A 25,485-nucleotide genomic window follows, 5' to 3' on the forward strand; every position below is an offset into this window, starting at 1 on the left:
GTTTAAAATGGCTTTGACATTTTCCCGTTGAACTTCTTTTCTCACTTCCTCCTTAGGAAAACTCAAGCTCATGACTGATGACCTCAGCGTTTTCATTTACGTTTTGCTATATTAGTTGAAAGAGTCACTGAGGTGATCTGTAACAAGTTTGAAAAATCTTTTAATACAAAATACTATTTCACAAAATACAACTGGACTTTACAGTAAAGCTAGAGTAAATGTTAAATCCGACTGAGGTGGACAGTTCAAAGCTGTCCGTCATGTCCTTTCACTCCACCACCATCTCTGTGATCCACAGTCCAGTGAGGCAGAAAAACTGCTGAAAAACCAACAAGGAGGTGCAAAGAGGCTCCAGGTCAGAGTTTCTGCAGGAAGCGCAGCACCAGGTCTCTCAGTGAGGTACGCAGCGGCTCGTTGTTGTCGCAGACGATGTGCGTCCCATCCTCCTCCAGCTGAATCAGAGTGTCCTCCGCCTGCAGGTGCAGGATGTGTCCGTCTGCCGTCTCCTCCACTTTGACCTCTGTAATGCCGTGCTATAGGGGGGAGGAGAGAAATGCAGATTTTCTAGATGTGGATGCAAGACTGCGAAAGGCCTGTGTGAAATGAATATTTGTGTCAGGCAAAACATCCATCTAGTAAAAAAACAGGGGAAAATGCCAACTGATGGCTATTAGAAAAACAATACTGAGGTTCCCACGGTTGTCTGCAGCTTTCACACCTTTTGTAATGTGGCCAGGAAAGCTTCCAGAGGCACGGCTCCACTCAGCAGGGGTTTGGGGGTCAGCATGACTGGAGGCTCCTCCAGGACCCGCTTCCTCTTCTTGCTGGGGGGCACTGGAGGGGGTTTGGGCACCGACTGGCAACAAAGGAGAGGAAAAACTTCAATTGAAGTCACTGCAGCTAAGCTAATGGCGTCCGTATTTGCACAGTCATGTACCTATTTTGTGTTAAAAATTCACAAGATGCACACACTCACCTGCAGTGTATGTTTGTTGTCCTTGGAGTGCAGCACTGCAGACACTGTTGCCAGGGAGATGCCAGGTTTAATCTCAGAGGGCACCAGGGAGTTGGCCAGCTAGGAACAGAAGAATCTGACTTTTAGACTAGAAAATTGGCCACCTGTTCTCAGGCAGGAGCATTTCCATAATCCAATCTTCTCTTTAATTCTGACAGCTTTTTATACACCATATGTCATTGTCTCCTGCCCACACATGAGAGACTTTAAAGTATGCACTCACCAGCTGTTTCCAAACGTACTGATTTTATCTTTTATTCAACATTGTCAGTCTGTTAGCTTCCTTTTAACCAGACAACTTGAGGAAGAATATATTCATGTGACTCACCTCAGGCAGTATGTAGATGCGCTCATATCGGCGTCTGAAGGGCAAGTTGAGGACAGAGCAGCGTCTGTAGGGCATGGGAGGGGGCTGCAGCTCCAGCATCAGATCAGAGCGGTGGGACTGGGTCAGTGGAGGCTGTGTGTACTGCTCTGGACACACCACATGGAGCGGCTGCAGGACGCAAATACATGAGTCAGTGGTCAAACCCTGGAGGCTGGAAGGGTCCTTTGAGGTACCGAACGTGCTGACACCATGTTCTAGACTGAGCCTGCTTTTAGTGAAGGTAAACAGACTACACGGTCAGTCAGTTAAACTCCACTGCTGCTTCCTCAGAAGAAACAACCAGATGCTTTGAAATGAAGAAAACGACTAATGCTGCAGATGTGACATCACACAACAATGGCAGCACCCATGGAAGGGCAGACAGTAAATGTAAACTAGCTGCTAAAAGGCAACATAAAGTAAATTCATTTCTTCTTCTGCACATGTCAATCATAGGATGCACGTGTAGACTACAGTGTTTGTATTAGCAAATGGGATATTCACATATTCAAATGTTTAATGGCGTCTTCCTTCATGTGTCATCGTCCTCTGTTTCCTCTATGTATGCAAGGAAGCTGCACTGCAGACAGTTCAACTGTGCGTGCGCTTGTCAAACAAACAGAATGCGTTTGTCACCGTCAGCCATGTTTTCGTTTACATTTGGTGTTGTGTCCCTGGAATGCTCAACAGACCGGCCTCGCCATTCTTAGAGCCAAGCTACTAGCATAACAAAAATAAAAAGAAATTTCTCTCTATAAACTCAAGCTTATAAAATCAGTTCATGTAGGTGCAATCCACTTCCTGCTTACTTCTCTAACAGCCACCGTTAAAAGGTCGTGCTCATAGTACATTTGCTGTATTTATGAATGGGATGGTAACAGGTGTTGGCCATACCTGGACCTCTTTGAGCAGCTTGGATACTTGGTGGAAGTTGAGCCGTGTGTCAATGGGACAGTAAACACACTTCATAGCCAGTGGCTGGTAGGGAGCCAGAGCATCCAGGTAAGAAAAGTCTGGCTCTGGTGTCAAGAAAGAGAAGTCAAAGAGGCTTTTAGACACATAGCTTTTGCTTTATACTAACAGGACGGCATCTTTTCAGTCATATCTAGCAAATGATAGAGAGGTGCTTGTAATACAGTTAAGAGTTACCCGTGAAGATGATGGTGTTGAGGCTGGATTTGCCCCACAGCTCCATGAAGTGAACCACGTCCCCGAAGCGCAGAGACGGGTGACCTGTGAACACCACGCACGGCTGACGGAACTCGCTGCTGAAGTCTCCATGAATGCTGGGGTAGTGCTTCAGCTTGTTGGTTTGGATGAGCTGAAACAACAATGCAGGAATTGTAAGGGAGCAGTCGACATTACTGTGTCCTGCACTTTCACTCACCAGCTCAAAACACCATTAAAACACTCGTGGCTGGTCTGGCCAGGAGCGGTACATGAAGGAGAAGGTGTGAAGATCCTCTGCTGCTGTCCACTCTGACAGTGCTCAGCATCAAGTGTTGCTCATTGTCAGTTTGAGCCAAAAATATGGATGGAGAAAAATATTTCAAGTGATTCCTGGCTACAGAGTTCCTGATTTCTCTAATGTAAAACACTGTCTCCTGATCAACCTAGAATGTAAACGAAAACATACTTTCCACACTGGTATCTCACTGGATTTTGACATGTAATTGGTGGCGTTTACAGCAAACAGTGACTTTATTTACATGTCCACTAATATTCCACTGTTATTACAAATATGATGATATTTTACAGGGGTCATTGAAAGAGCATATTTTGATTGGATTTTCTGAATTCCAATGAAGACATGCAGGATATGTTAATATTACTTTTTGTTTTAGGAGCTTTCTTTGTACATGTATGCAGCACATTCAGAATATGCAGCTCAGTTGGTGTTTGAGATACACGGCCTCTCGCCTGTTTGCGGTCAGCTCTGTGTGTTGTACACAAACTACCTAACCAACAGTTTACAAGGCTGGGCTAGAGATGCATGCACATAAGACAAGCCCACACTTCTGATCAGAAGGATTATTATCAACAGGATATGCACAAATATCGCAGTGCTGACCTTTGAACGACTGAGGGAGGGAGCTGCAGTGGGTTCATTAATCAGGGTGTGCACGGCTGCGTGTCAATGAGGACATTAGTGAAACATCCATTTTCATCACCATGTAAACAGCTTAATAGGACTACTTATTCCTTCTCGGAATAAGGGAAAATAGGGGTAACATTTTGTGCATGTAAACATAGACACTGTCACGTACTGATGTCTGATAACTGCATGTGGTTTCAGAAACCTTCTCCAGGCTTTTGACTGGCTTCAGTGGTCATTTGCGAGCAGATAATCAGGAGTTACAGCCATCCACTATCTCAGGAACGCAGCATTGTTCTGCACTAGCAGGAGGCACAGCAGCAGGACTCACCTCTGCATGAGGGAATGGAGGCTCTGGGAGATACACCTTTGACTGCTTGTTGTGGCAAAGCCTAGAATGAGAATATCACAAAATAATCCTGGAGAACAATCAGCAGGTGTCTGAGAACAAGCGCAGTATTGCAGCTGTAAACAAGCATTGTTCGTTTTTGACTGCATTTACACGTCTTAAACTCACATTAAAATCAAGTAAAAAAAAAAACACAGCTGTTTCATAGAGATGACTTTTGTTTGCTGCAATGCACCATTCTGTCAGAAAATGGACTCAGCAGACACTGCACTGCTGCAGTCAGCGACAGTAAATGTTTGACTTCGACACTAACACTGGCTGTTGCATCTGCACCGTTTTGAATGTATAATGAATCACAGGCCAAACATTGAGCTCTCTTGAGCAACACTTTGCAAACAGAAGCAAACAAAAAGTCACATTTTAATGGATGCGTATTGCACAACGACAGATCGGAAAATAACGGACAGCTCCTCACCACTCAGCAAAGATCTGAGAGAACTCCAGCGAGCTGTTGGCGACAGGTGAGATGAAGTAGAAGGGCGTGGTCCCCAGGTTGGCGCTCTCAATGAACTGGTACAGACACTCCAGCAGGTCATAGATCACTCCTGAGGAGTAGCACGGCACTAGAACGTTGCCTCCTGCTCGAATGGTCATGGCTGCAGGCACAGATGAATAATAAACACTTACATCACTGATTCAACAAAGACAGAGACAATACGATTCCCCGGTCACTTTAAACTAAGCTTCAGGGAAGTATGACAAATTAAATAACAGGTATTTACTGACAAAAGCTTTTATATATACAACAACAAAGAATTTGAATCAAGAACCTCTAGCCAGACATTTAAGATTATCCACTACACTGAAACCTACCAAGGTTGCTGCAGAATTCTCCCAGCATGCCATCTGGGTTGGCGGTGGGCATCTGGGTGAGGCCTGTCAGAATCAGAACATCACTGTTCTTAAGGGAGCTTTGGTCCATGGGCTGAGAGAGAGAGAGAGAGAGAGAGAGAGAGAGAGAGGGAGAGAGAGAGAGAGAGAGAGAGAGAGAGAGAGAGAGAGGTTAAGATACTTCAAATTATCACCAGCCTTGTGAAAACGCTCCGGTGAGCTTTATTAAAGGACAAGAAAATCATTTTTTTTTCCCTGTTTCCTTCAGGCAATATCAACACTTTAGATGTTACAGTAAATCATCCATACGCTAAAAGAGTGATGAAGGCTAACAGAACACCCTCTGGAAAACTGATTATTCTATTGGTAACATCACAGATAATATTCAATCAATGAAATTCATCTTATGCTGACTTGGCCAAAAACTAAAGTGATTTCCACTTATCCTTCACTGTGGGACAGTGTCAGACCTAAGTGCAATTCCTATGTCATGTTTTAATATCCTGGATCAAGTTTAAAGTTAAGGAGCTTGACCATGTGCAGTCAACTCATTAGAAATAAAGTGTAAGCACTGAGGGGGCCCCTTGTACGGGAAGGCTGACAGAATCTGGTGAAGAAAACCTGGACTAACAAAGAGAAGTTGATAACCACTGTCATGATACCCATTATCTCTCACTGGGGTTTTAGGTTTTGTCGACTCTGCTCACGTAAAAGAAAGCCTGGCTATGTTGCACTCGGTTCGTATTACACCTCTAAGTTCTCTCACTTCCAGCTTTCTCTGACAAAAACACACTGACAGATCACTTTCCTGACCTGACTGGACAAAAGCTCTCTGTTCAAGGTCTGTCTTATTCCTCTATTGGACAGGGAGGCCAGACAGACCCTTACAACAATAAAACACTCTTTAAATGACTGAAACAAGTCATCAGTAAACAACATTGTCAATGTATCCCTTGTGTGTTATAAAGTGCATCCTGGAATAAACAAAAGAGCTTGTTTTCCCCATTTTCTACCACCATGACTAACAGAAAACTGAAATCCAACAAGAGAGTTTGCTCTTTTCTGTTTGGAGAGCTTTTAAGACTCTTGCATGTTAATTTTAAATGCATTTTACAAACATACACCTGAGGTCAAGTCAAACATTCGTATCGCATTCTTGATCATTGCAGGTCTTCCTCAGGCCCCATGTGTAATTTTCTCCAGCTTAAGAATTGTTGACTTACCTGTGGATGTGTGGTGAGGAGGGATGAACCAGACACATAGGAAACTTTCTCATGATGAGACTGGATGATCCAGTTGGAGCTGCCCAATGAGTAACCAGAGCTTAAGGGGGAGACTTGCACAGCTCCAAACAGCTCCTGGAGAAAGGAAACGTTGTCACAGTCAGTATTGTGTTTGTGGGGCGTATGCCTGTGCACACAGCGCAGCAGAAAAGAGGTTCTTACCACTTTCTGTGAGTAGCCCACAAGCTGCACTTTGCTGAGGGCAGAGTTGACCTCCACCATGCTGTAGCATCGCTTCCACGTCCACACATCTACCACATCCTTCAGAGGCCCAGGGAGCATCCTGATATAATAAAAGCATGGTTTCATTCATATCATTTTGCGTCATGTTAAATGCCACTGAAAGGTAACTGAAAGTAAAATAAATAAAACTGCATGATCATCTTAGAAACTTTTTCTCTACATTAGTTTATGTACCTTTGTATTTCTTTGTTTTTCCAGCAGGTGGCAGACTGGGCTTTAGGAACTCTCTCCATGAAGTTGACCAGTTCCTCCATCAACAGTCTGAGGAAAATAATATATATATATATTTTTTTGTTCCTGAGATGACATTTTTCTTCAAACTTAGAAATACTAAATTTACACAATCTCTTTTTACAAAATAACATGAATATTTTCCTCTAAATGAATATAAAAACAGGCTGATTAAGATTTCTTCCCTTGTATCTCCTTACCTGCCAATCTGCAGGGTGGGTTCTGTGGCGTACACTGTCCCAGTGAAGCCTGTGTGTTCAGTGATGTAGGGCAGGGCCATCATACAGTGGTAGTTGGAGATCAGGATGACATCAATGGTAGATAGATCCAGCAGTTCTCTCTGTGGCCAATATAAATGGGAAATAGTTTATTCCGATGCCTTATTATTCAAAGTAAAGCATTTGTTTGCATTTCCATTATAATTTCCTTCAGCAAAGTCATTCATTTGAAGTACTTGACTGATGTTTTTAGCAAGACATAAGAAATGCCCTTTAGCTGAAGATACTGTATGTGTGGTGGCTGGGTGGTTTAGTCTACCTCAGGAAGACAGAACTCTGGCTGTGAGTCAACAAACACTCTTCCTGCACATTCCTTCAGCTCCTGGAAAGATGGTCAGAAATAGTCTTTTGAAGCCCTTTGTCACAGACAAATTTTATTAGGTTTACACTTTTAGGTGTAGACAGAAAGAGAAGCAAATCAACAACCAAACAAGTGTTGAAGTTGAGATGCAGATTAAAAGCTGAATTAGTTAAATGCAGCAAAAACTGCTTCTCATACTTTTTCCAGGTTTAATGTTCCATCCTTAGAGACCCAACCAGGTAGCTTGGAGAGTCTAGGGCTGAAAAAGAACAAACAGAAAAACTCATCATGATGCAATGAGCAATGGCAACTCTGCCACCCATAAGTGAATGAATGAATAAAAGCAGTACCACTGATTCCAGTGGCTCACCTGTGTACGAGAGGAAGGGGCAGGAAGTTGAGGGCAGAGGTTGTGTCCAGCCCACAGTCCAACATGATGGTGGTGGATTTGAACTTGAGGACATTGCAAGGCAATGTAGGATGACCAGACAGACAATACTGAAAGACATGGAAGGAACGTCACGCATTAGACAGACGTGGAAAAACAACAACAACACTGTGTGCCAGCAACACAATGCATGACAGATACAGCTGACAGATAAACAGCACATGACATTCAGTCCAGTCAGGAGATACTGTCAGTCTGTAGATCTGTGGAAAAACGCACGCACAGCTCCACAGTTAGTCTCACTGTAAGAACTGAATGCTCCATTTACCAGCATCAGATTAACCAACTGGCTTTATTTTCATACATAACCTAGCTTTTAGCTGCAGAGCTCACGTTAGCCACAGTGGATGAGACAATTAGCTATATTAGCAATTGGCTATTAGCTGCTAAGCTAACAGGGTTGTTATAACTACACATAACCTGAAACATTTAGTGACGCATTATCATAGACAGCTGCCGGTTGACTTGGCTGCATTAATAACGCCATTATTACTCACCAATTTCATTTTCAACACTAGCAACGACTGATAAATTAGTTTATCGGTAGTCGGCTATGCTAACATTGCATCCTTCTACAGAGGTTTTCACGACTCCGCTCGCACTGTTTCCACCACTGTTTCCCTCTACTGCCCTCTACAGAGATGGAGTGTGTCTTAAGTGACAGTAAATATCTTATTCTTAAAGTCAAACGCACCAAACACCGAACAAAACAACACGTATTTGTTTGCTTGTGACGGCCCTGAAAAAATCACGGTGTCTCACAAAATATTAGTAAAAATATCAATCAAAGCGTCAATAATTGTTGTCAACAAATGCACGTGCCCATAGACTGCAGGACTGTCAATCAGATCCGCAGGCTCTGACCAGAGCCGTAAATAGAGCAGTTCAACCGGTTTTAAAAGGGTCTCTGGAGGACGGATGTAGAGAGACTTTAATTGTGATGATAATATGAGCTGTGTGGAGTTAACCTATTTGTTGTAAATATCATATGAAGTTGTGTTAAATTCAAGTTGAGGCACGTTTTTAGGCAGCCACAGCGCGGGGCGACTGCCACGGGACAGTGAAGTAACAGTTGACATTCATTACTCTGGTTTAGCCCCCTCCCACGCTAGCAGCGGCTAGCTAGCTGTAACACTAACGACCTGTCAAACCACCCGAAGTGCCTCACACCGGTGGATTAATTTCGAGAAAGTGACATGAGTAACGTGAGTTCCGTGGCAATGTTGCGAAACTGATGTAGTATCATTGGCACACAGCTACTTCTGTATCCCCGGTAGGCCTTTTTTTTTTTTTTTTTTTTTTTTTTTTTCTTACATATCTCCATGCGCGTTTTTGTGGCTAACAGCTAACCAGGCGATATTGAGGTTAGCTCGCTTGTTGTGACACCACTGAGGTCGATGTTTTCTCATGGAGGATTTGTACAGTCATTAGTCAAGAGGATTTACGAGTGGGCACGGACAGGTAGGGGTTCAAACGCCACGTTTATATTGATAGCGGAAATACACTGATGTCCTGTACAGCTACGACATGGTGAAGGCGACGGTAAACTCGACGCTCCGCACGTACTCAGTTACACCTGGTGAAGTTAAATAGTAATAGCTAACTTCTGTTCTTTCTTGTCTTATTAGCCACCAGTCAATCAAGTCACTACTTATACATTAATGAAGGCAGAGTAACGCTGATGTTGTAGAGTAAAAAAAAAAAGACACTGAGCATTTTGATAATGTCCTGAGTATTTGATCAAATAAGTGTGTCTGTGTCGGACAGAGCAGAGGAGGTACGAGCTCGGTTTGTTCGCCATGGGCAGCGCCTGCAGTAATCATCTTGGGATCCCTCCACCTAAGGGCCCAAATGCTGTGGGATGCACTGATTTCATGATGGACCACACAGCACAGGTACGAGCAGAACCACACATGTCATCCCAGAGGAGATGCTGACTTTCCTTCCCAAAAGAAATGACATAGAAGTAGACAGCAGTGTCTGCGTGCCGCAGTGTGTGAGCTCCTGTGTCTGTGACTTTCACAGGGCACCTTCTTCCGGCTTTACTATCCATGCCAAGAAGTTGAAAAAGCTGACAAACCAGACTGGGTTCCCTGCAGGGAGTATTTCAATGGCCTGGCAGACTTCATGAAAATCAACAGGACTCTCAGTGAAAGGATTTTCAACTACCTCTTTGGTAAATTCACTTCTGTCAGTCATATGCAAAACATTTCAAGTGATTTATACAAGTGCATGCTGGGGGTTTTTTTTTTGCATGTTTTGGGTAATTTATGACAAATGTCACGTAGTTTATATTGCTGCTGGTGTTTTAGCTTGTTTTTTTTAAATGTGACTTGCTTGTTTCACATCGCTTTTTCATCAGAGTAGTGTTATTGATCCATTATAATCCAGGGAAGGCTCATGAAATCAGTCTGCACTCTCAACAACATTACCACAATCAAATAATAGCTCTGACAACAGTGAAAGAAAGTGTGTACTTTACCCTGATAAGCTTCAAATCTGCAAGTTAATGTTCACACTGTAAAGGTGTGTGGGAGCCAGCCTTTGACTGAACGGTGGGAAAGTCTGTTTCTTTATTTGTTAACTAGCAAAAGTGTACAAAAACTCTGTTGAAGCTTCTGTTGGTGTCGTTTGTTCATTGCAGGGTCCTTTAAGATCCCGGCCTACTTGGACGCTCCGTTTAAATCAAATGGAAAGTGTCCTGTAGTTATCTTCTCCCATGGCCTTGGAGCCTTTAGGTACGTTTGAACACCACTTTGGCATTTACTCATTATGAACTGGATGTTGTGCTACAGATGGTGTAATTGACATTTCCTTGGTCTTTCCCAGGACTTTGTATTCAGCTATATGTGCAGAATTGGCCTCACAGGGCTTCATTGTGGTGTCCGTGGAACACAGGTATGAGATTTTTTTATTCAACACACTTTTAACTGATGTGTAGTCCTCATGTTGATGTCAGGGTTTCTTTCATTAAACTGAGAATCAAGCTCTCACACTGACAGTGTGAAACTCAGGCCATGTGTCAGTTGGAGGAAATTCTAGTTGAACGTCAGCCAAGCCAACAATAACAGTCTCTTCTGCAAGCGGCTGTCTGTTTATCTGTGGAGTAGGAGTGGAAAGGGTGTGCAGACAATAGTACGAACGAGGTCATCACATTTCTTTTCAGTATAGATAGAGACAAGGGGACCATATGGAGATGAACATAATGGCCACAGTTAGTGTGTCACTCGTGTGGACTGAAGTGGTATTCCACTGAATTTTAGCAGGTGGTTAACAGCTAAAGCCACAGGGGGAAAAAAAGCATGTGGCAGTGTTGCGGCGTGGTTTTATAGCCGTGACAGGAGGCAGACTTTGTTTCACATGCCTGTGTCGATGGTCACAGGTCAATGCAGCCGCTCAGTCTGTGGCGCTTTTGTCACGCTGCCAAATTATTTTGCTTAGCGTCTCACCAAAACACACATGAAGAAGTCCCCTTTGGAAACCATGTTATTTTGAGCTGAAACCAAGTTCCTTATCACCGTTCATTTATTAGATAAGTGATCCTAGAAACTGTACTTTTTGTTCTTATTCACTTGAAACATGATGACATTATTCATCTGTTATTTCAAATGAATTTATTTGATGATTAAAAACACTTGTGACACCGCACCGCAGTCATTACATGCATTAAAAAACACTGAGAATGGAAACACAGTAAAGCCTGGAGGTTTATTTCCATTGCGGTCCTCTGGAATAACACTTAATACAACACGAGATGAAAGCAGAACTACAAACAAGAGAAGTGAAGACAATAAAATCGGCTTATAACTAGAAACAGCAGCTTCAATAAGGCCACTTTAAACATGCTGTGTTTGCACTGTAGAGAAACGTGTCAAGCTGCCTCTTGTTAAATGACTATGATCGAATGCATTAAAATCATAGCCAGGTTGTAGCTTTTTACTCCTAATTCATCATCAGTCTGTTTCTCTGTTCTGCAGAGACCAGTCAGCCTCGGCTACGTATTATTTTCGTGAGAAGACGGACTCAGAGAAGGCGAACGAGAATGTGCCTAAAACATCTGCCTCAGCCCAGGACACCTTGGTCACCGAGTGGATGTACTACAGACCTCTGCAGCATGGAGAGACCGAATTCCCTCTCAGAAATAAACAGGTAAAGTCCATGTGACGTGACAAAAGCGGCACGTTTGAGTGGAGTCACTGTGCGAAAGGTGGAGGTGGAGACGTTATTCCTCTGTTAAGCAGTGCGGGTTTGGAATTGACAGCAGCTGGATTGCACAACATCTGAACTTTACACTGACTAAACAACATGCTGCATGGTTTGTGCACATCAAACCACATCCTTGTTTCTTCACTCAGATCTTTATGCGATATGGCTCAACTCTCACATTATAGATGTTTTATCTTGGTATTTCATCTGTGCTATCTGTATTGTTTACGGCACTTCATCACAGTGTGTATTTGAACGGCTTTGTGGGAAGCTGTAGCTGTATTCAGTGTGTGCTTTTTCCTTTTCTCCTGTGTGTCTCTTTGGCTTCACTCCCAGGTGAAACAGAGAGCAGATGAATGCATTCTGGCTCTGGATAAGCTCACTGATATCAACTCAGGGATACCAGTGCAAAATGTTTTGCACACACAGTTTGACTGGACAACATTGGAGGTAACCTCCGCACGAACGTTTGAGATTTGTGGTCCAGTTTGAGACATCGTGAGTTTCTTTTGAAATGAGAAACAGCAGAGCATGAGATGTAGTAACCAAACAAAGTACAGAGTTCACAGCAAGACAGGAATTATGTGGATGATGATACAAGCTGGAGAGAAAAAAGAAAGTCAAACTGGAAAAACAACTTCTGATAAGAGTGTATTTCTATAATATTTTGAGCACATTTTGCTATACACTGAATTTGTATTGTCAACATGGCAAAGTCATAGCAGTTACTCAAAAATCCTCAACAGAGAAGCTGTGGTCAGTTATAGTTCTACTCTCATTCCCATGGTGGTGAATCTATTGTTTCTTTTTCTTCCCTCCTTTAATGACATGTCCTCTTGTCTCCTGGCTAACAGAACTCCATGGATCTGTGTAGGACAGCAGCCATGGGGCATTCCTTCGGGGGAGCGACAGTGATTGAAGCTTTGTGCAAAGAGGTTAAGTTCAAGTATGTGGATTTACAATGAACATCCATCCATCAGCATGTCTGCTTGTTTTGGAGGAGCAGTCCTATGATACAACATATGAGTTGTTTATTTTTAAGATTATAAATTCACAGAAGTACAGAATTTTGGTGTCAGTATGAAATCTAGAAGAATACCATATGACAGTAGTATCAGAATTTCAGCCAACACCCAATCTTTGATCTAGGTATTGATATGTCCTGGAAACTCTTGGCTCTTTTCAATCAGGTGTGGCATCGCGCTGGACGCCTGGATGTTCCCTTTAGACGATGAGATCTTTCCTCGGGTGAAGCAGCCCATCTTCTTCATCAACTCAGAGAAGTTCCAGTGGGCGGGGAACATCAGCCGCATGAGGAAGCTGGACTCTGCTGTCATACAGAGGAAAATGATCACCATCAGGTATGACAGACAGAGCTGACGTCGGGATAACGCGTTCAGTCTGTTCAGTCCCGTTGATTGTGTAAATCTTTCCACTGCATTCCTTCATCAGAGGCACAGTCCACCAGAGCTTCCCAGACTTCACCTTCCTGACGGGCAACTGGATCGGGAAGCTGATGAAGCTGAAGGGAGAGATCGACCCCGAGCTCGCCATAGACCTCTCCAACAAAGCAACACTAGCCTTCCTGCAACGCCATCTTGGTAAGAGCAGAAAGTGCTCGCCCTCCTGAATCTTTAAAGTGTTCCGCTGCACTTCTGGAAGATGCTAAAAGTCTTGTTGGATTTTGCAGGTCTGGAGAGGAACTTCAACCAGTGGGACCCTCTCATTGATGGGCAAGATGAAAACCTCATTCAAGGAACGAATGTTACTGTGCTGCAGTCTGCCATCTGAACTGCCTAATATGCTACAGCAAAAATACCAGGGACTGTGAGATGAATGATTCCACCTGGAGCGTGGGACCCCAAATGTCAAGGCAGGCCTGTGCGGCCTTTCAGAGTAACATTCTGGAGTAGTCATGGATAGGAAAGATAATCTCTACCTCACCCGCAGGAAAGATTGGTTTTTCTCGACAGGTAAAACACTCACTCAGTGGACCAGCGTTTGTTTCATGAGGCCTGAATGTTGCGTACGAGCAGCTGAACACTTCCTCGTTTTACTGTCGGTGAAATCTTCACCATTACCAGCAATTTCTGAGAGAAATTGTTTTCATCATTTTCATCTTTGAGTGTACATAAAGCCGACCGAGAAAATGTTATTTCACACAAATACTGAACGTCTCTTTGGATATATGACTTTCAAGCAGAGGCGAGCTACACTATGATTGCAGTGTGATTATGTGACGAGGCCTATAATGAGAATCGGATCCGACCAATCGGCTCGGGATGGGCATTGTTGAAAAAAAAAAAAGAGGACTGAAGTATGATTTTAATTATTAACCAAGAGAGCAAACTAAATGTATCCATGCTGATTCAACAGGACATGGCCACATAAGCAAGTCAACATCATTAGAAGAATCCAAACACTACAAGGTGGCATTTAGATACCATGAGGCATAACTCTGTACTGTGCATCCAGTCAGTAACATGTAACAGCCTTCTATCTTTCTACACTTACTGTCTGAAATACCTGCCATTTATACACAACTGAAACTCAATAAATCTGGTTTGTATACAAATCTATTTGGTGTCAGTCTTTAAGTGGCTTGATCATCCTGGTCTGCTTACTCACGTTGTAAAGCCCTTAATGCTACGAGCTTAGAAATGGCTTAAACGTAAGCTTGTGAACATGTTTGCGTGAACTCCTGAGGCGCACTACGAACAACTGCCCTCGTCATTCTGAGAAAAGATGGCATTTTTTTAAAAACAATCAACGCCATAAATGACCTAAGCAAGCTATAATCCTGTTCATGCTTTTCACTGATAAACAACTGTGTAGTGTCACAGTGTGAAGCAAGTATGAACCAAATCTGGTCATTCAGGTGACATTTGTACAAAGTGAAAGTGCTGGCATTGCTTTGACAGACACCAGATCTCACCCATTCAAACCATCTTCTGATTCATCTGAAATGGACATCCTGAGGGCCTAACAGGGACAACCATGACTCATCTCCACAGATCTCAAATATTTATTTTGCCAACATAAATATTTTTCCAACACATGCATGCATCCACACAAAATACAGAAAAATCTATTGAAACCGCTGCATTTCACTGACAACCACTCAACTTATTATGAAATTCAACAAAACTTTCGGTACTTTTCCAAAGAATGACGCAGCATTTTTATCAGAACAGATCCCCTGAAACAAATCTGTAACACATCAGCCACTGGGCCAAAAATAAACATGAACCGTGGGGTCAATCCAACAAATCAAGAATGCCAGGAGAACGAACACAACAAAGAAAGAAAACTTGAACCTGTTCGATATAACTTAAAAGGTGCACTTTCCGTTTCAGATGTCTGATAAAGACACATGAAGGAAACAGGAGGTGGTTACTCCTCTGGCTCTTGCTCAACAGGCACAACATCAGCAGAACCATCATTGACGATCAGAGAGAGGTGCGTTATCTGTGTCAGCTGGGCCTCTAAAAAAGGGAAAACATATCCTTGTTTGGTGATTTTGTGGTGCATGCAACACACAACAGATTGTACATAAAGTCCTGCAAAGGAAACTTGCAAGTAGTGAAGATTAGAATGAACAGCGCTTTAAAGCAACTAGAGAACAGATGACAGGAAGTCTATGATCATATTACTTGATGCATCCGATGACTACTTCATTTTAAATTGTTCCATTTCAGTTTTATTTTTGCAAAACTGAGATCATTTTTAGATCAATTCTTCATATCATCACTTACCAAAACTGTCATCAGCAGAAGATGGCTTCTCTTCCTCAAGCACACCATCACTGAAATCCTGGAAGTCATCAGAAAAAAACAGTACCCTGGTTTTAATCTTATCGGGTATAACATTACTTACATGGTACATGAGAAACCTGGTAACACGGTGTCCAGGTTTGCAGCCACTATGTTCTGTATAAGCAAAGCCACTGTATCCTGGTTTCTATTAGTACTCCAGGTAGCATCTATTCAGGTTTAACCTTATGTAATGTCACTGATTCTACAGCTACTTATGTCTGAACTAAACTGTCCATTTAATACCTTAAGCAAGCATATATACACATTTGGACGTCAACCCTGAGGACTTATATTAGAATCAAAAGGCACCATTATCACACAGTTACCTCTTTATGTTCAGGCGAGGTGTGCACCAGCTGCTCATTGGCCTCCATTTCAGCTTGTTGTTGTGGGTCTGAAAGAACAAGGAGGAATCAGTATAGGAAGGCTTACACACCAGCAGAGTATGGTATTCATGTCCTTGAGAAAATCAAGATCAGTGGTAATGGAGAGCAGGCTAGTCTGGCAGCTAATACAATTCTTTTACACCATAAATCACAATGCAGGGCTGGCACATTGTGTTGTTCATCAAGTCTGATACCTCTGCAGACGTCTGACAGAGAAACCTCTCCAATGAGACAGGTCATCTCTTCAATTAGGTCACTCTAAAAAGCAACAAAGACACTGTCAGTGATGTGATGCTTTGGAGTTTAATTTTAGAACTGTGTTGATTGATGTCTATTACCAAATCTGGACAGGGAACTGTGGAGGCTTGTGGCTCAGAGTCAGATGGCAGAGCTGCAAACACAGAAGCAGGTGACATAAATACTGCATGTGGCAACAACCAGCTTCAATGAAATATAGAATGGAAACAGATCTGAGAGGAATGTGGAAAAGCCCAAAATGTGTTCAATTCAACAATCCTCCGTATCTGTCTCACCACAGCACACTGCAGGCAATGTGAGAACACAGCAGGACATAAACAGCAAGTCAGGACCAACAAGACCAATCATGAACGGTCTGTAGACCAGGCCAATGAGGAGCTTTGGAGCTAGTGGTAATAACCACTGGTCTGTGTAAATGCCCAGTGTTAAATGACACGCCTCCATTTAGCTTGCCTCAAACGACTGTCACCTCATATTTTATCATTTACTTTGGAATCTAAGCCTGCAGTAATTATGGTGTATTGTGTATGTTGTGTTAGAGATGACTCACCAATTAACTGTTCATGAGGAAGCTCCCCACAAGAAAGCTGTGATTCATTTTGGACCTAAAAATGAAATAATTGCACTATTTTAATGTAAAGAAAGGAAACTTGAAACATAATCAAAATAACAGTACTCTTATGTGTAGCACTTCACATACAACAGCAGCACACTGGCAGAGAGAACCAGGCCTTTAATGAGATAGTATAAGAGGTTGCGGTCTTGATAAATTACATTTTCCCACACAGCACCAATGATCTCAGTTTCTCTTCTCCAAAACTAAAATGCCATTTTCATTCACTAATTAATTCCAGTCCTCTTCCATTTTTCCTGATCAATGTTGACTTCTGGCAGATTTCTCATGTTGAAAGTATTCCAGCCTTCCATTACTGAGAAGTTTTTAAAGTGAAACATCTACAGGAAGTACTGAGTTTCACCAATGGCAAATTTAACATCGGTTGGGAAAAGTGGAAATCTGGAATCACGAGGTGGATGATACAGGGTTAGGGTATGTTCTTCTGAATGGCCTTTATTTGCTCACAATGGCCACTCTTATGTGAATGCCGGCTTTTATATAAGAATTCACGGTATTCCCCTAAATTTACCCACCCTGAGCTGCAACTGCACTACAAAGCCTGCAAGCCAGTTCAAAAACACTGCAGATGCAGACACCTCACATGTAGAAACTCATTATGGTGCAATTTACCATTTCCTCTGCTGTCCTACTGCTGAGACTATTATCTCTTGCACTGGTGACTTTGAGGTCATCACTTGGTTCATTTGGATCTGCAGTGTAAAAGGGGAAAAAAAACAAATCTGATGTTGCCAACTACTATAAAGCAGTGCTGTAGTAAGATTGATAAAATGGTCATCACACTGCATGCCTGGCACAGGCACTGAAGTGTGTCACCTGTCAAACAGGCCTCTTCAGCAGAGCAGGTCCCCTCTTCAACTCCATCACCCTGAACAGCAATCAAGACAAATTTCACATGTCAGACAGGACAGGTTTTGAAGTTTGAGTTTAGATTTCTGTGGGTTCAAATCCATTACCGAATCTTGAGATGGAGCAGTGCAGGTGAGTGGCTCACTGGCTTCTGTGGTCGTGTCAGCTAGCAGGACTGCAGATACAAAGACAGAGGATTTAGAGACACAACCTGTGCATTGCCTCAAGGCTTTCAAGTGCATACTGAAAAAAACAGCACATAAACCAAGAAGTCTATTTTACTGGCAGCACTGAGTGAAATTAAAATGATTTATGCTTCATTATAATAAGCATAACTCAGTATACCACTGTTAACTTGCTTAACTGTTTGTTCCTAACAATGCTCAAGTTTGCATTTCTCCATTTTTACTGCACATACAGTACATACATATAGAGACAAAAGAGAAAAAAAGAGCCTGAAGGGTGCTTAAATTGACAACTCAATTAGACAATCAAAGACTCTGAGATGATCATCAAACCTGAAGATGTATCCTCATGATGAGCCAAGGTCTCCTCCCCAGCCACCAAGTCATTCTAAAACAGGACAAATTACCCATCACTGACCTCAGGGCTTCATCTAATGCAGACTGTGTCAATGATGTAAAACTGTCAAACACAGACACTCAAAATATCTGTACAGTAAATATTCAAAATTGACCATTTACTCTGCACAAAAGGAACAAAGCAGCACTGGCAAAACCACCATCCGAAATATTGAATTTCCATAACATTACCTCTTCATGTGTGGTAACACACAGCACTTCTTCTTCTGGGGAACCATCTCCAGCTTCAACTTCCTGCTCTGTAGGAGCATCTATGAAGACCACAGTCACACACCATAAAAACACAGTTATTCCCTAACACACAATATTACACTTAACACTTACTTTAGCTAGTCAATTTTACCTACAGTACCAGTCAAAAGTTTTCTGTCTTCTTTTTGGTTGCCTAAAGCTTCAGTGTGTTGTAGGCTAATGTGATAGCTTGCCTTGAAACTTAGGCGCTTTTTCAGAAAATGTCATATCCAATGCCTGCAATGTATGTATGAGTGTTGTGTGTTTAGAATTAGGAATCCCTCACCAAACGTGGGAGGCACAGAGGAGGGCAGCACCGGTTCAGTCTGAATCTACAAGATGACAAACACACAAGTAAAACTGAGGAGGAACAAAAATTATGTTCTCGTAACTATTTCGCTCCATGGCTAGTTTCTCCCAAATGTCTTTTTTGAAACATGGAACATCAAAAGACCAAATGTCACTATGTACATCCATACAACTAAATATTAACAAAATCATTCCAAATCTTTGAATACATGTATTGAACAGGTATTTTATTTCTTCGGTAAACTGTACAATGGGAAATAGCAACACAAACAACTTCATGTACCTGCTTTAAGTCTTTAGAAATCTTATCAGTTGTTTCTGGATCCATGCTCTCCCTGGGATAAACAGCTTCACGGGGAACCTTGAGAAGAACATAGCACCCAATTAGATATCCATTAAGTCTATCTACCCGTTTGTACTGGTCAGTGGCAGTGTGTGTGTGTGTATGTATGTGTGTGTGTGTTTTCTGTCAAAAGTTACTGTCACACATTTACCATTTTCACTGTTGTCATACTTCTGAGAGGACTATCCCTTGCAATGGTAACCCTGCTGTCCTCTCTCTGCTCATTTGGATCTGGAAATGCAAAGAAACAACAATAAACACAAAATTACTAACTCACACAATCACTGAGCACAAACTGAGATCAGGTGACCAAAGCAAGTAAGATATGAGCAGAGTACAAAATTTTGTTTCACAGCAACTTTCCATATCAATGACTTTCCTAATCCCTTTACTTTTAACTGATTATTTGATGAACAGAAATACATCCTACTGTTTATTAATCAAAAATAAAGACAAAAGGAGAATAAATGCATTGCTTACCAGAAAAATGTATGATGTCAACGCAGCTTTCCATGCTGTGGACATTCACCTCTCCAGGCACAGAATCCAAATCAGTCATTCCGATTTCGGACTCTTTTGTGGTCTCTGTAGGGTTCTCATCCAATGGAGAATTTAAGTCATCTGGTCCAATAGTGTCCATCACTGAAGCACCCTCCTCTTCAGTGCCATCGTCAGTTTCAACAGCACTCTTGTCAGAGTTCAAGGTCAAACTACCTTGGTCAACTTTGTTACTGAGTGGAGGTAATGTGATTTCATCACATGGCAAAATGTCTTCGAGGTTGGTTTGAGAGACCACCATAGTGGGGATTACGTTCACCCCTTCACTGGAAACAGTTTCTGTCAGGCTCAGTATTTCAGGTTCAGTGGTCATATTGCATTCTGACAAAATCTGATCCCTCACTTCCTTTGGGGACTCAGAATGAAGATAATCATCAGAGCTTCTACTGTGCTCCAAGCAACTTGCTAGTTTTGGGACCTCCTCTGATGTTTGAGGGTCAACAAGCTTGCCAACACTCTGCTCTTCACTGTGGTCTATCTGAGGGTAAAGGCAAGCAGCAGGGATTTCCATTTCTTGACTTTCGGGATACTTGAGTTGATCCTCAGGCAATGTAGTCTCTTTCACGGTTGGCTCACATTGCAGTGGTGTGTTCCATGAAGTGGTCAGTCCAACTGCATCAGATTTGTTTTCTGTCATAGAGCTCTTCCACCACGTTTTCATTGCCTCATTTATCACCTGGCCCTCACATTCCATCTGCACAAGGCATTTGATTTTTCCTTCTTCCCTTGTCACTCTAGTGACAGTCAGCTGTAACACTTTGTCTGTTGTAAGCGCTGCCAACTCATCTACTGCACCACTGTCCCAGGATCCACATGAAGCATCAAAGCCTTCAAACTCACACAAAAAGGCCTGTGGGGGGGGTTTCATCAGGTCAGCGGGCATTTTCCTAACATCTGTAACACTGACTTGGGACATGTTTCCATAGTCCACAAAGAAAACAGATAGCTCCTCTCCATTTTTGTTGATGATCTCTGCACGATACCAAAGATGGTCGTCTGAAAAGAGAGCAATACATGGACTGCCAGGAGAGAGGGAGCCTGGGTCAATGTGTTTGTGATCATCCACAACTTCTGAGACACGTGATGTTATTTTATCAAGCTCTTCTGAGTCCGCAGGCTGACACCAAACACTGTGAGTATCATTTATGGTTGCGATGTAGACCTCTAACTTCTGTCCCTCTAAAAACTCTTGTTGGCGGTAAGATAGAGAACAGGAGTTCGGTAGCCATTTCTGTGAATCTTCTGATACTTGCCTGACGTCAGAGTTCTGGGCAGGTTTTGCCTCACCTTGCTCAAGTTTCTCTGACACAATTTCAGAACCATTCACACTACTGTCTTCAAGACTGACTTCCCACATGGATCCTGACTGCCTGATAAACTGGCACTTGAATATCTTTTCTCCATTACAACTGAGGGCTTCTCTGTAAGCTGACATCACTTCTGGATCCAGCACTTCCTCTTTTCCAAGTGCTGAAGTGTCACTCACCATACAGTGTGTGCTGTACATGGGAAGTTGCAAGAAATATTTAGGGAGTCTGCCAATCTTGGAAATTGGCATCACTGCCGTATTTCCAAAATCAACAAACTCAACAAGAGCCATCTTGTCACTGCGGATTTCTCTTACAACTGCTCGGTACCATGAGGAATCCTCTGCAAACTCTGCTTTAACAAGGTCACCTGGATGCACGTCTTTGATGTTGTCAGTTTGGGGGATGAACTGTGGATCATTGAGCTTTTCCACAAGGGTGAGTATTTCATCCTCCTCTCTGACAAGCTGCACGTAGAAACTCAATGGGCTGTTGCAGTGTGAGACATAAACATCTGCTTCCATACCTGATGTAATAGATTTTGAGGGCAGGTTGGCAAGTTTAGGGAGCTGTTCAACACTGCCTTCCTTCAGAGGTTCTGTGCCAGGTGATTTGGACTTGATGAGCTTAGTTTCTGTGGGCAGACTTTCTTTTTTGGGTTTGGTATTGGCACCTGCTTGCTCAGAACCAGTTCTTATGTTACTTGGTGTCTTTCCACATGACTGCCTTTGGTGTGGAGGTCTGTACAGCTCTAATGGAGCAGCTTTGACCTTGTGACCATTTTCACAAACTTGCCACAAAGGCTTTGGTGCAGACTGCAGATTCATGTTGGCATCCCTCATTTGACGTGCTGGTTTTTGGGCAGAGAAATTTGTCTTGATGGTTTGAGCGTCATCTTTCATTTCTGCAGCTTGTTTTGGCACAGCTTTTCGAATCTTTTGTGCATGATTTACTGAGGTCTCATGTTCTCTGCGACCCTGGCAAATAACCTGCTCTTCTGTGTGCCTCTTGATCTGAAACATCCTCTTGATCTTTGAATTAATCTGAGTGTTTCCACAATAGAGCTCCACCAGCAGTTTCCCATCAGGTTCTCTGGCCACTACTAGTGCTTGAAATTTACATTCTGTTGCACTTGTCTCAAACCAGCTGTTCACCTCATTGGGAACATCAGAGGAACAAGGGACATCAGAGAGACCACACACAATTGCTTGTAGAGGCACAGACATTATGTCATTAGCCTCTTTGGGAATTGGAAGCAAGTCAGACTTTTCCACCTCAATAGTGTCACCATAATCCACAAAGTGAACCAGAATTGCTGGCTTTGTAGCCTTGATCTGTCCCCTGTACCACTGACCATCAGTGTACTTTGCGAAACACAACGATCCAAAGACTGTTGGGAGGTTGACACACTCAAGCTGATGACAGAGATTGTTCACTTTGATCTTGAGATCTTTTATCACATCAGCATTCCTCTCGAGCTGGCAGTAGAAGTGACTGACACTGTTCACACATGTCACTGTGACCTGTTCCTCTGTTCCAGTTTTGACATTGTGCGTTGAATAATAGTATGTGTCCAGGCGAAACATCGTCCCAGTGCCTTTCTTGAATTGTGCACTTTTGACTAGATTGATCATACTGGTGGAGACACTCTCAAAAGGAGTTTCTAGATCCACAATGTTGAAAACAATCTTCTGCTCACTGTACATGACAGCATATATGGTGCACTTCAATATCACAAAGTCAGATGCTGAAGTTTCCACAAAGCTGTGGAACTTTGCAATTTGTTTTTCATGCCATTCATTTGTGGCAGATGTTGGGTCAACAGGGTTTATCAGACTGCATCGAAAAGCTTGGCCATGCAAAGTGAGGAATTCTGGGCAGATCCTCCTCAGGTCATAGACAGAGACGGTCTCTGTTTGGCCGTAGTCAACAAACAAGACATCTACATGAGGTGTTTCATGTTTGTGAATTACAAGGGCTCTGTACCACATTCCATTATCAGGGTGGCGTGCAACACAAGCTGTTTCTACAAGAGGCTGAAACTCACTGCCTGCATAATGAGCCTGTATGTCATGCATGAGCAATTTCAAGTGCCCTGCATTTTGTACTAGTTGGCACCAGAAGTCATTTGGGCTTTCGATGTGGGACACACTGACATCAAGGACACTTCCAATGGGAAACATGTGCTCCTTGAATGTAAGAAACTGTCTCTCATTACTGGCATGGCCAACTGTGTTTATGGTCTGGAAAGGCATTCCATTGTTTCTGTATACATCTGACTGTCTGGCATCTGGAATTTGTGTGGAGGGCAAAATAGCAGTTTGTGCAGTCATTTTAGCTTTAGGTTGCATCAGTGTTTCAACCTTCTCAGCAAGGCCAGAACTACACATCAATGCAGTTAGATCTCTTTCTCCCCGTGCTTGAGGATCTGTTAGGTGGACATCATAGCGACCATCAAATTTTGCGATCACATGTACATTTAGTGTTTTGTCTGTGACTGCTTTGATGAAAAACTCACAAGCACTTTGACTCCACCACCCATCTTTCGGCCTGATACCAGCCAGGGCACATTTCAATGCTAGGCATGGCAGCTTTTTGAAGTCATCAGAAAGGATCCTGATGTTACTCTTGTCAACCACTTCGGTGTTTCCGTAATCAACAAAGAACACCTTGATTTTTGTCCCACCAACTTCAGCTACAGTTGCTCTGTAGAAATCACCATCTTCTGCCTTGGCAGCACAGTAGAGCCCAACAGTTGGATTTCTTACCACATCTTTAGTCACTGAATCTTTGTACAGATGGTAGATACTATCCATCAGTTCATCAAACTCTTTTGCATAGTTCTGTGTCTGGATCCAAAACTCTGATGGGTCAGTTACATTCTGAACAACAGCAACATGAGAGGAGTTGAGAGAGAGGTCTTCAGCTGGCAACTTCTCTACTGTCCCTTTTCCTTCTTTTTCCTCTACTGTCTGTCCAGGAGCTAATATCTTTCTTGGATTTCTTTCCTGTGGAGCTGGATGCTGGCGGCTATATGCACTGCTATGGATGGCATAATCCCCAAGTGTTTTTTCACATTCCACCAAACAGCTCTCCTTGGAACCAAACAAGTTGTTAATGTTTGTGTTTTCATCCCCATAGAGTGTGACATAGTGAACACCCTCAGAGATGCTTTGGTACTCAAATTTGGCAAACACTGTCTTGTGCAGAAGAAGGGTCCTGAGGTAGTCAATCTGTCTCTTTGTCCATCCAACCCCTTTGTCAATGATTCCATGGAGGGAGCAGATGTAAGTCACAACAGGCATCCTGAAGAACTCTGCAGCCAGTGGTCTTACATTGTCCATGTGAATGAACTGTTTTGTTCCATAGTCAACATTCAACACTTCAACCATTTTGTTGGTTGGGAATACTTGTTGTAGAATAGAGCGGTACCACCTGCCATCACTTCCTCTTGCAGCACATGAAAACCCAATCATTTCTGGACCTACAATGCAATGGGTCATCCTGCCTTCACAGCACTGTGTGATTTGCTCTGAGAGTTTCTTCAACTCTTGTGAGAACACCTTCAACAGGCAAAAAATCCGCTGTGGACTTGTCACATCTGTGACTATGACGGCTTCTGTAGTTCCTGCTGGCAGCTCTGGGTACATGAAGAGCTCCTGCTTGTGCAACCACTCACCTGCTCCGGTGGAGATCTGTTGTGTCACTGGAGCCACTTCAGCACGACTATGGGACTGCAGTGACGTCAGAACAAAGTCCTGGAACATGTCTGCAGACAGCTTCTTGGCAATTCCCATCTCATACATTTGTTTGGATATGCAAGGGATGTGCAGGAGAAATGTTCTGTGTGGCACCAGTACATCTTGTACATGTGCCTTCACAGACTTTCCGGAGAGAGATTTCAGAAATTCAAGAGCCACTGGAGACCATCTGTTCTCAAATGAACATGGTAGCACATTAGCAAGCACACAAAATTCCACTTCAGGTGGCAGGTGGAAGTACTTTTTTTTACCCCATGCCAGCTTACTTGTGGTGGTGCTATATGTCATCCCTTTGTCAAAGAGAAACACACTGTATTTCAACCCATCTCTTGAGACTATGCGAGACCTGTACCAAGTACCATCTATCTGAACCAAGCACTGGTCACCAGGATTTCCTTCAAACTCTTTCAATTTGTTTCCAGGAGACTGAATGTCTTTAGCCAGGCAGTCATAATCTCCTGTTCTATCCTGGATCAATTTTCCCCAGAACTCCACAAGCACACAAAGGGGATGCAAGTGAACCTTGGTTATGTGAACTGTTATATCCGATCCTCGTGTTGGGAGTCCTTGGATTGAAGACATTTTGGCAGTTTCATGAATTCCAGCAACCCATGGTATCACCTTTCATCAACACAGCAGTCTAAGCACTGGATCTTATCTGGAACACATAAAAGCACACAATATGCACACACACACACACACACAAAACCTATATTAAACACAAC

At 42.8% G+C, this 25,485-nt stretch overlaps 3 protein-coding genes across 7 annotated transcripts; 1 reads left to right on the forward strand and 2 right to left on the reverse strand.

The window, feature by feature from the left end:
* Positions 1-143: 143 nt before the first annotated feature.
* Positions 144-8,129, reverse strand: ints9 (integrator complex subunit 9). The gene is made up of 17 exons (XM_076755776.1): positions 7,999-8,129; positions 7,424-7,551; positions 7,252-7,312; positions 7,012-7,074; positions 6,675-6,814; positions 6,418-6,504; positions 6,163-6,283; positions 5,941-6,075; positions 4,700-4,811; positions 4,302-4,482; positions 3,809-3,869; positions 2,532-2,703; positions 2,277-2,401; positions 1,344-1,511; positions 977-1,075; positions 719-856; positions 144-533 (listed from the first exon to the last, which is right to left on the reverse strand). Exons 1-17 carry the CDS (start codon positions 8,005-8,007, stop codon positions 357-359), a joined length of 1,977 nt encoding a protein of 658 aa, XP_076611891.1. The 5' UTR covers positions 8,008-8,129; the 3' UTR covers positions 144-356.
* A 469-nt stretch (positions 8,130-8,598) lies between these two features.
* On the forward strand, positions 8,599-14,285 carry pla2g7 (phospholipase A2, group VII (platelet-activating factor acetylhydrolase, plasma)). 5 transcript variants are annotated; one of them, XM_076757060.1, is made up of 11 exons: positions 8,599-8,962; positions 9,269-9,396; positions 9,527-9,677; positions 10,146-10,239; positions 10,331-10,399; positions 11,479-11,650; positions 12,044-12,157; positions 12,562-12,653; positions 12,898-13,068; positions 13,160-13,308; positions 13,398-14,285. In XM_076757060.1, the coding sequence occupies exons 1-11, from the start codon at positions 8,899-8,901 to the stop codon at positions 13,496-13,498; spliced, it is 1,305 nt and encodes a 434-aa protein (XP_076613175.1). In that variant the 5' UTR covers positions 8,599-8,898; the 3' UTR covers positions 13,499-14,285. The 5 variants fall into 5 exon arrangements, with proteins under 5 accessions (XP_076613175.1, XP_076613178.1, XP_076613176.1 ...); XM_076757063.1 differs by having other exon boundaries at positions 8,616-8,774; XM_076757061.1 differs by having other exon boundaries at positions 8,683-8,706; positions 9,274-9,396.
* Positions 14,286-15,100: 815 nt separating this feature from the next.
* On the reverse strand, positions 15,101-25,357 carry tdrd6a (tudor domain containing 6a). The gene is made up of 15 exons (XM_076756936.1): positions 19,615-25,357; positions 19,286-19,365; positions 19,075-19,152; positions 18,769-18,814; positions 18,423-18,502; positions 18,168-18,222; positions 17,757-17,860; positions 17,617-17,668; positions 17,413-17,492; positions 16,717-16,771; positions 16,247-16,299; positions 16,103-16,166; positions 15,849-15,916; positions 15,463-15,520; positions 15,101-15,192 (listed from the first exon to the last, which is right to left on the reverse strand). The coding sequence occupies exons 1-15, from the start codon at positions 25,340-25,342 to the stop codon at positions 15,101-15,103; spliced, it is 6,693 nt and encodes a 2,230-aa protein (XP_076613051.1). The 5' UTR covers positions 25,343-25,357.
* Positions 25,358-25,485: the final 128 nt, after the last annotated feature.

This window comes from Chaetodon auriga, chromosome 18 (assembly GCF_051107435.1).
Source record: "Chaetodon auriga isolate fChaAug3 chromosome 18, fChaAug3.hap1, whole genome shotgun sequence".
Taxonomy (NCBI): Eukaryota; Metazoa; Chordata; class Actinopteri; order Chaetodontiformes; family Chaetodontidae; genus Chaetodon; species Chaetodon auriga.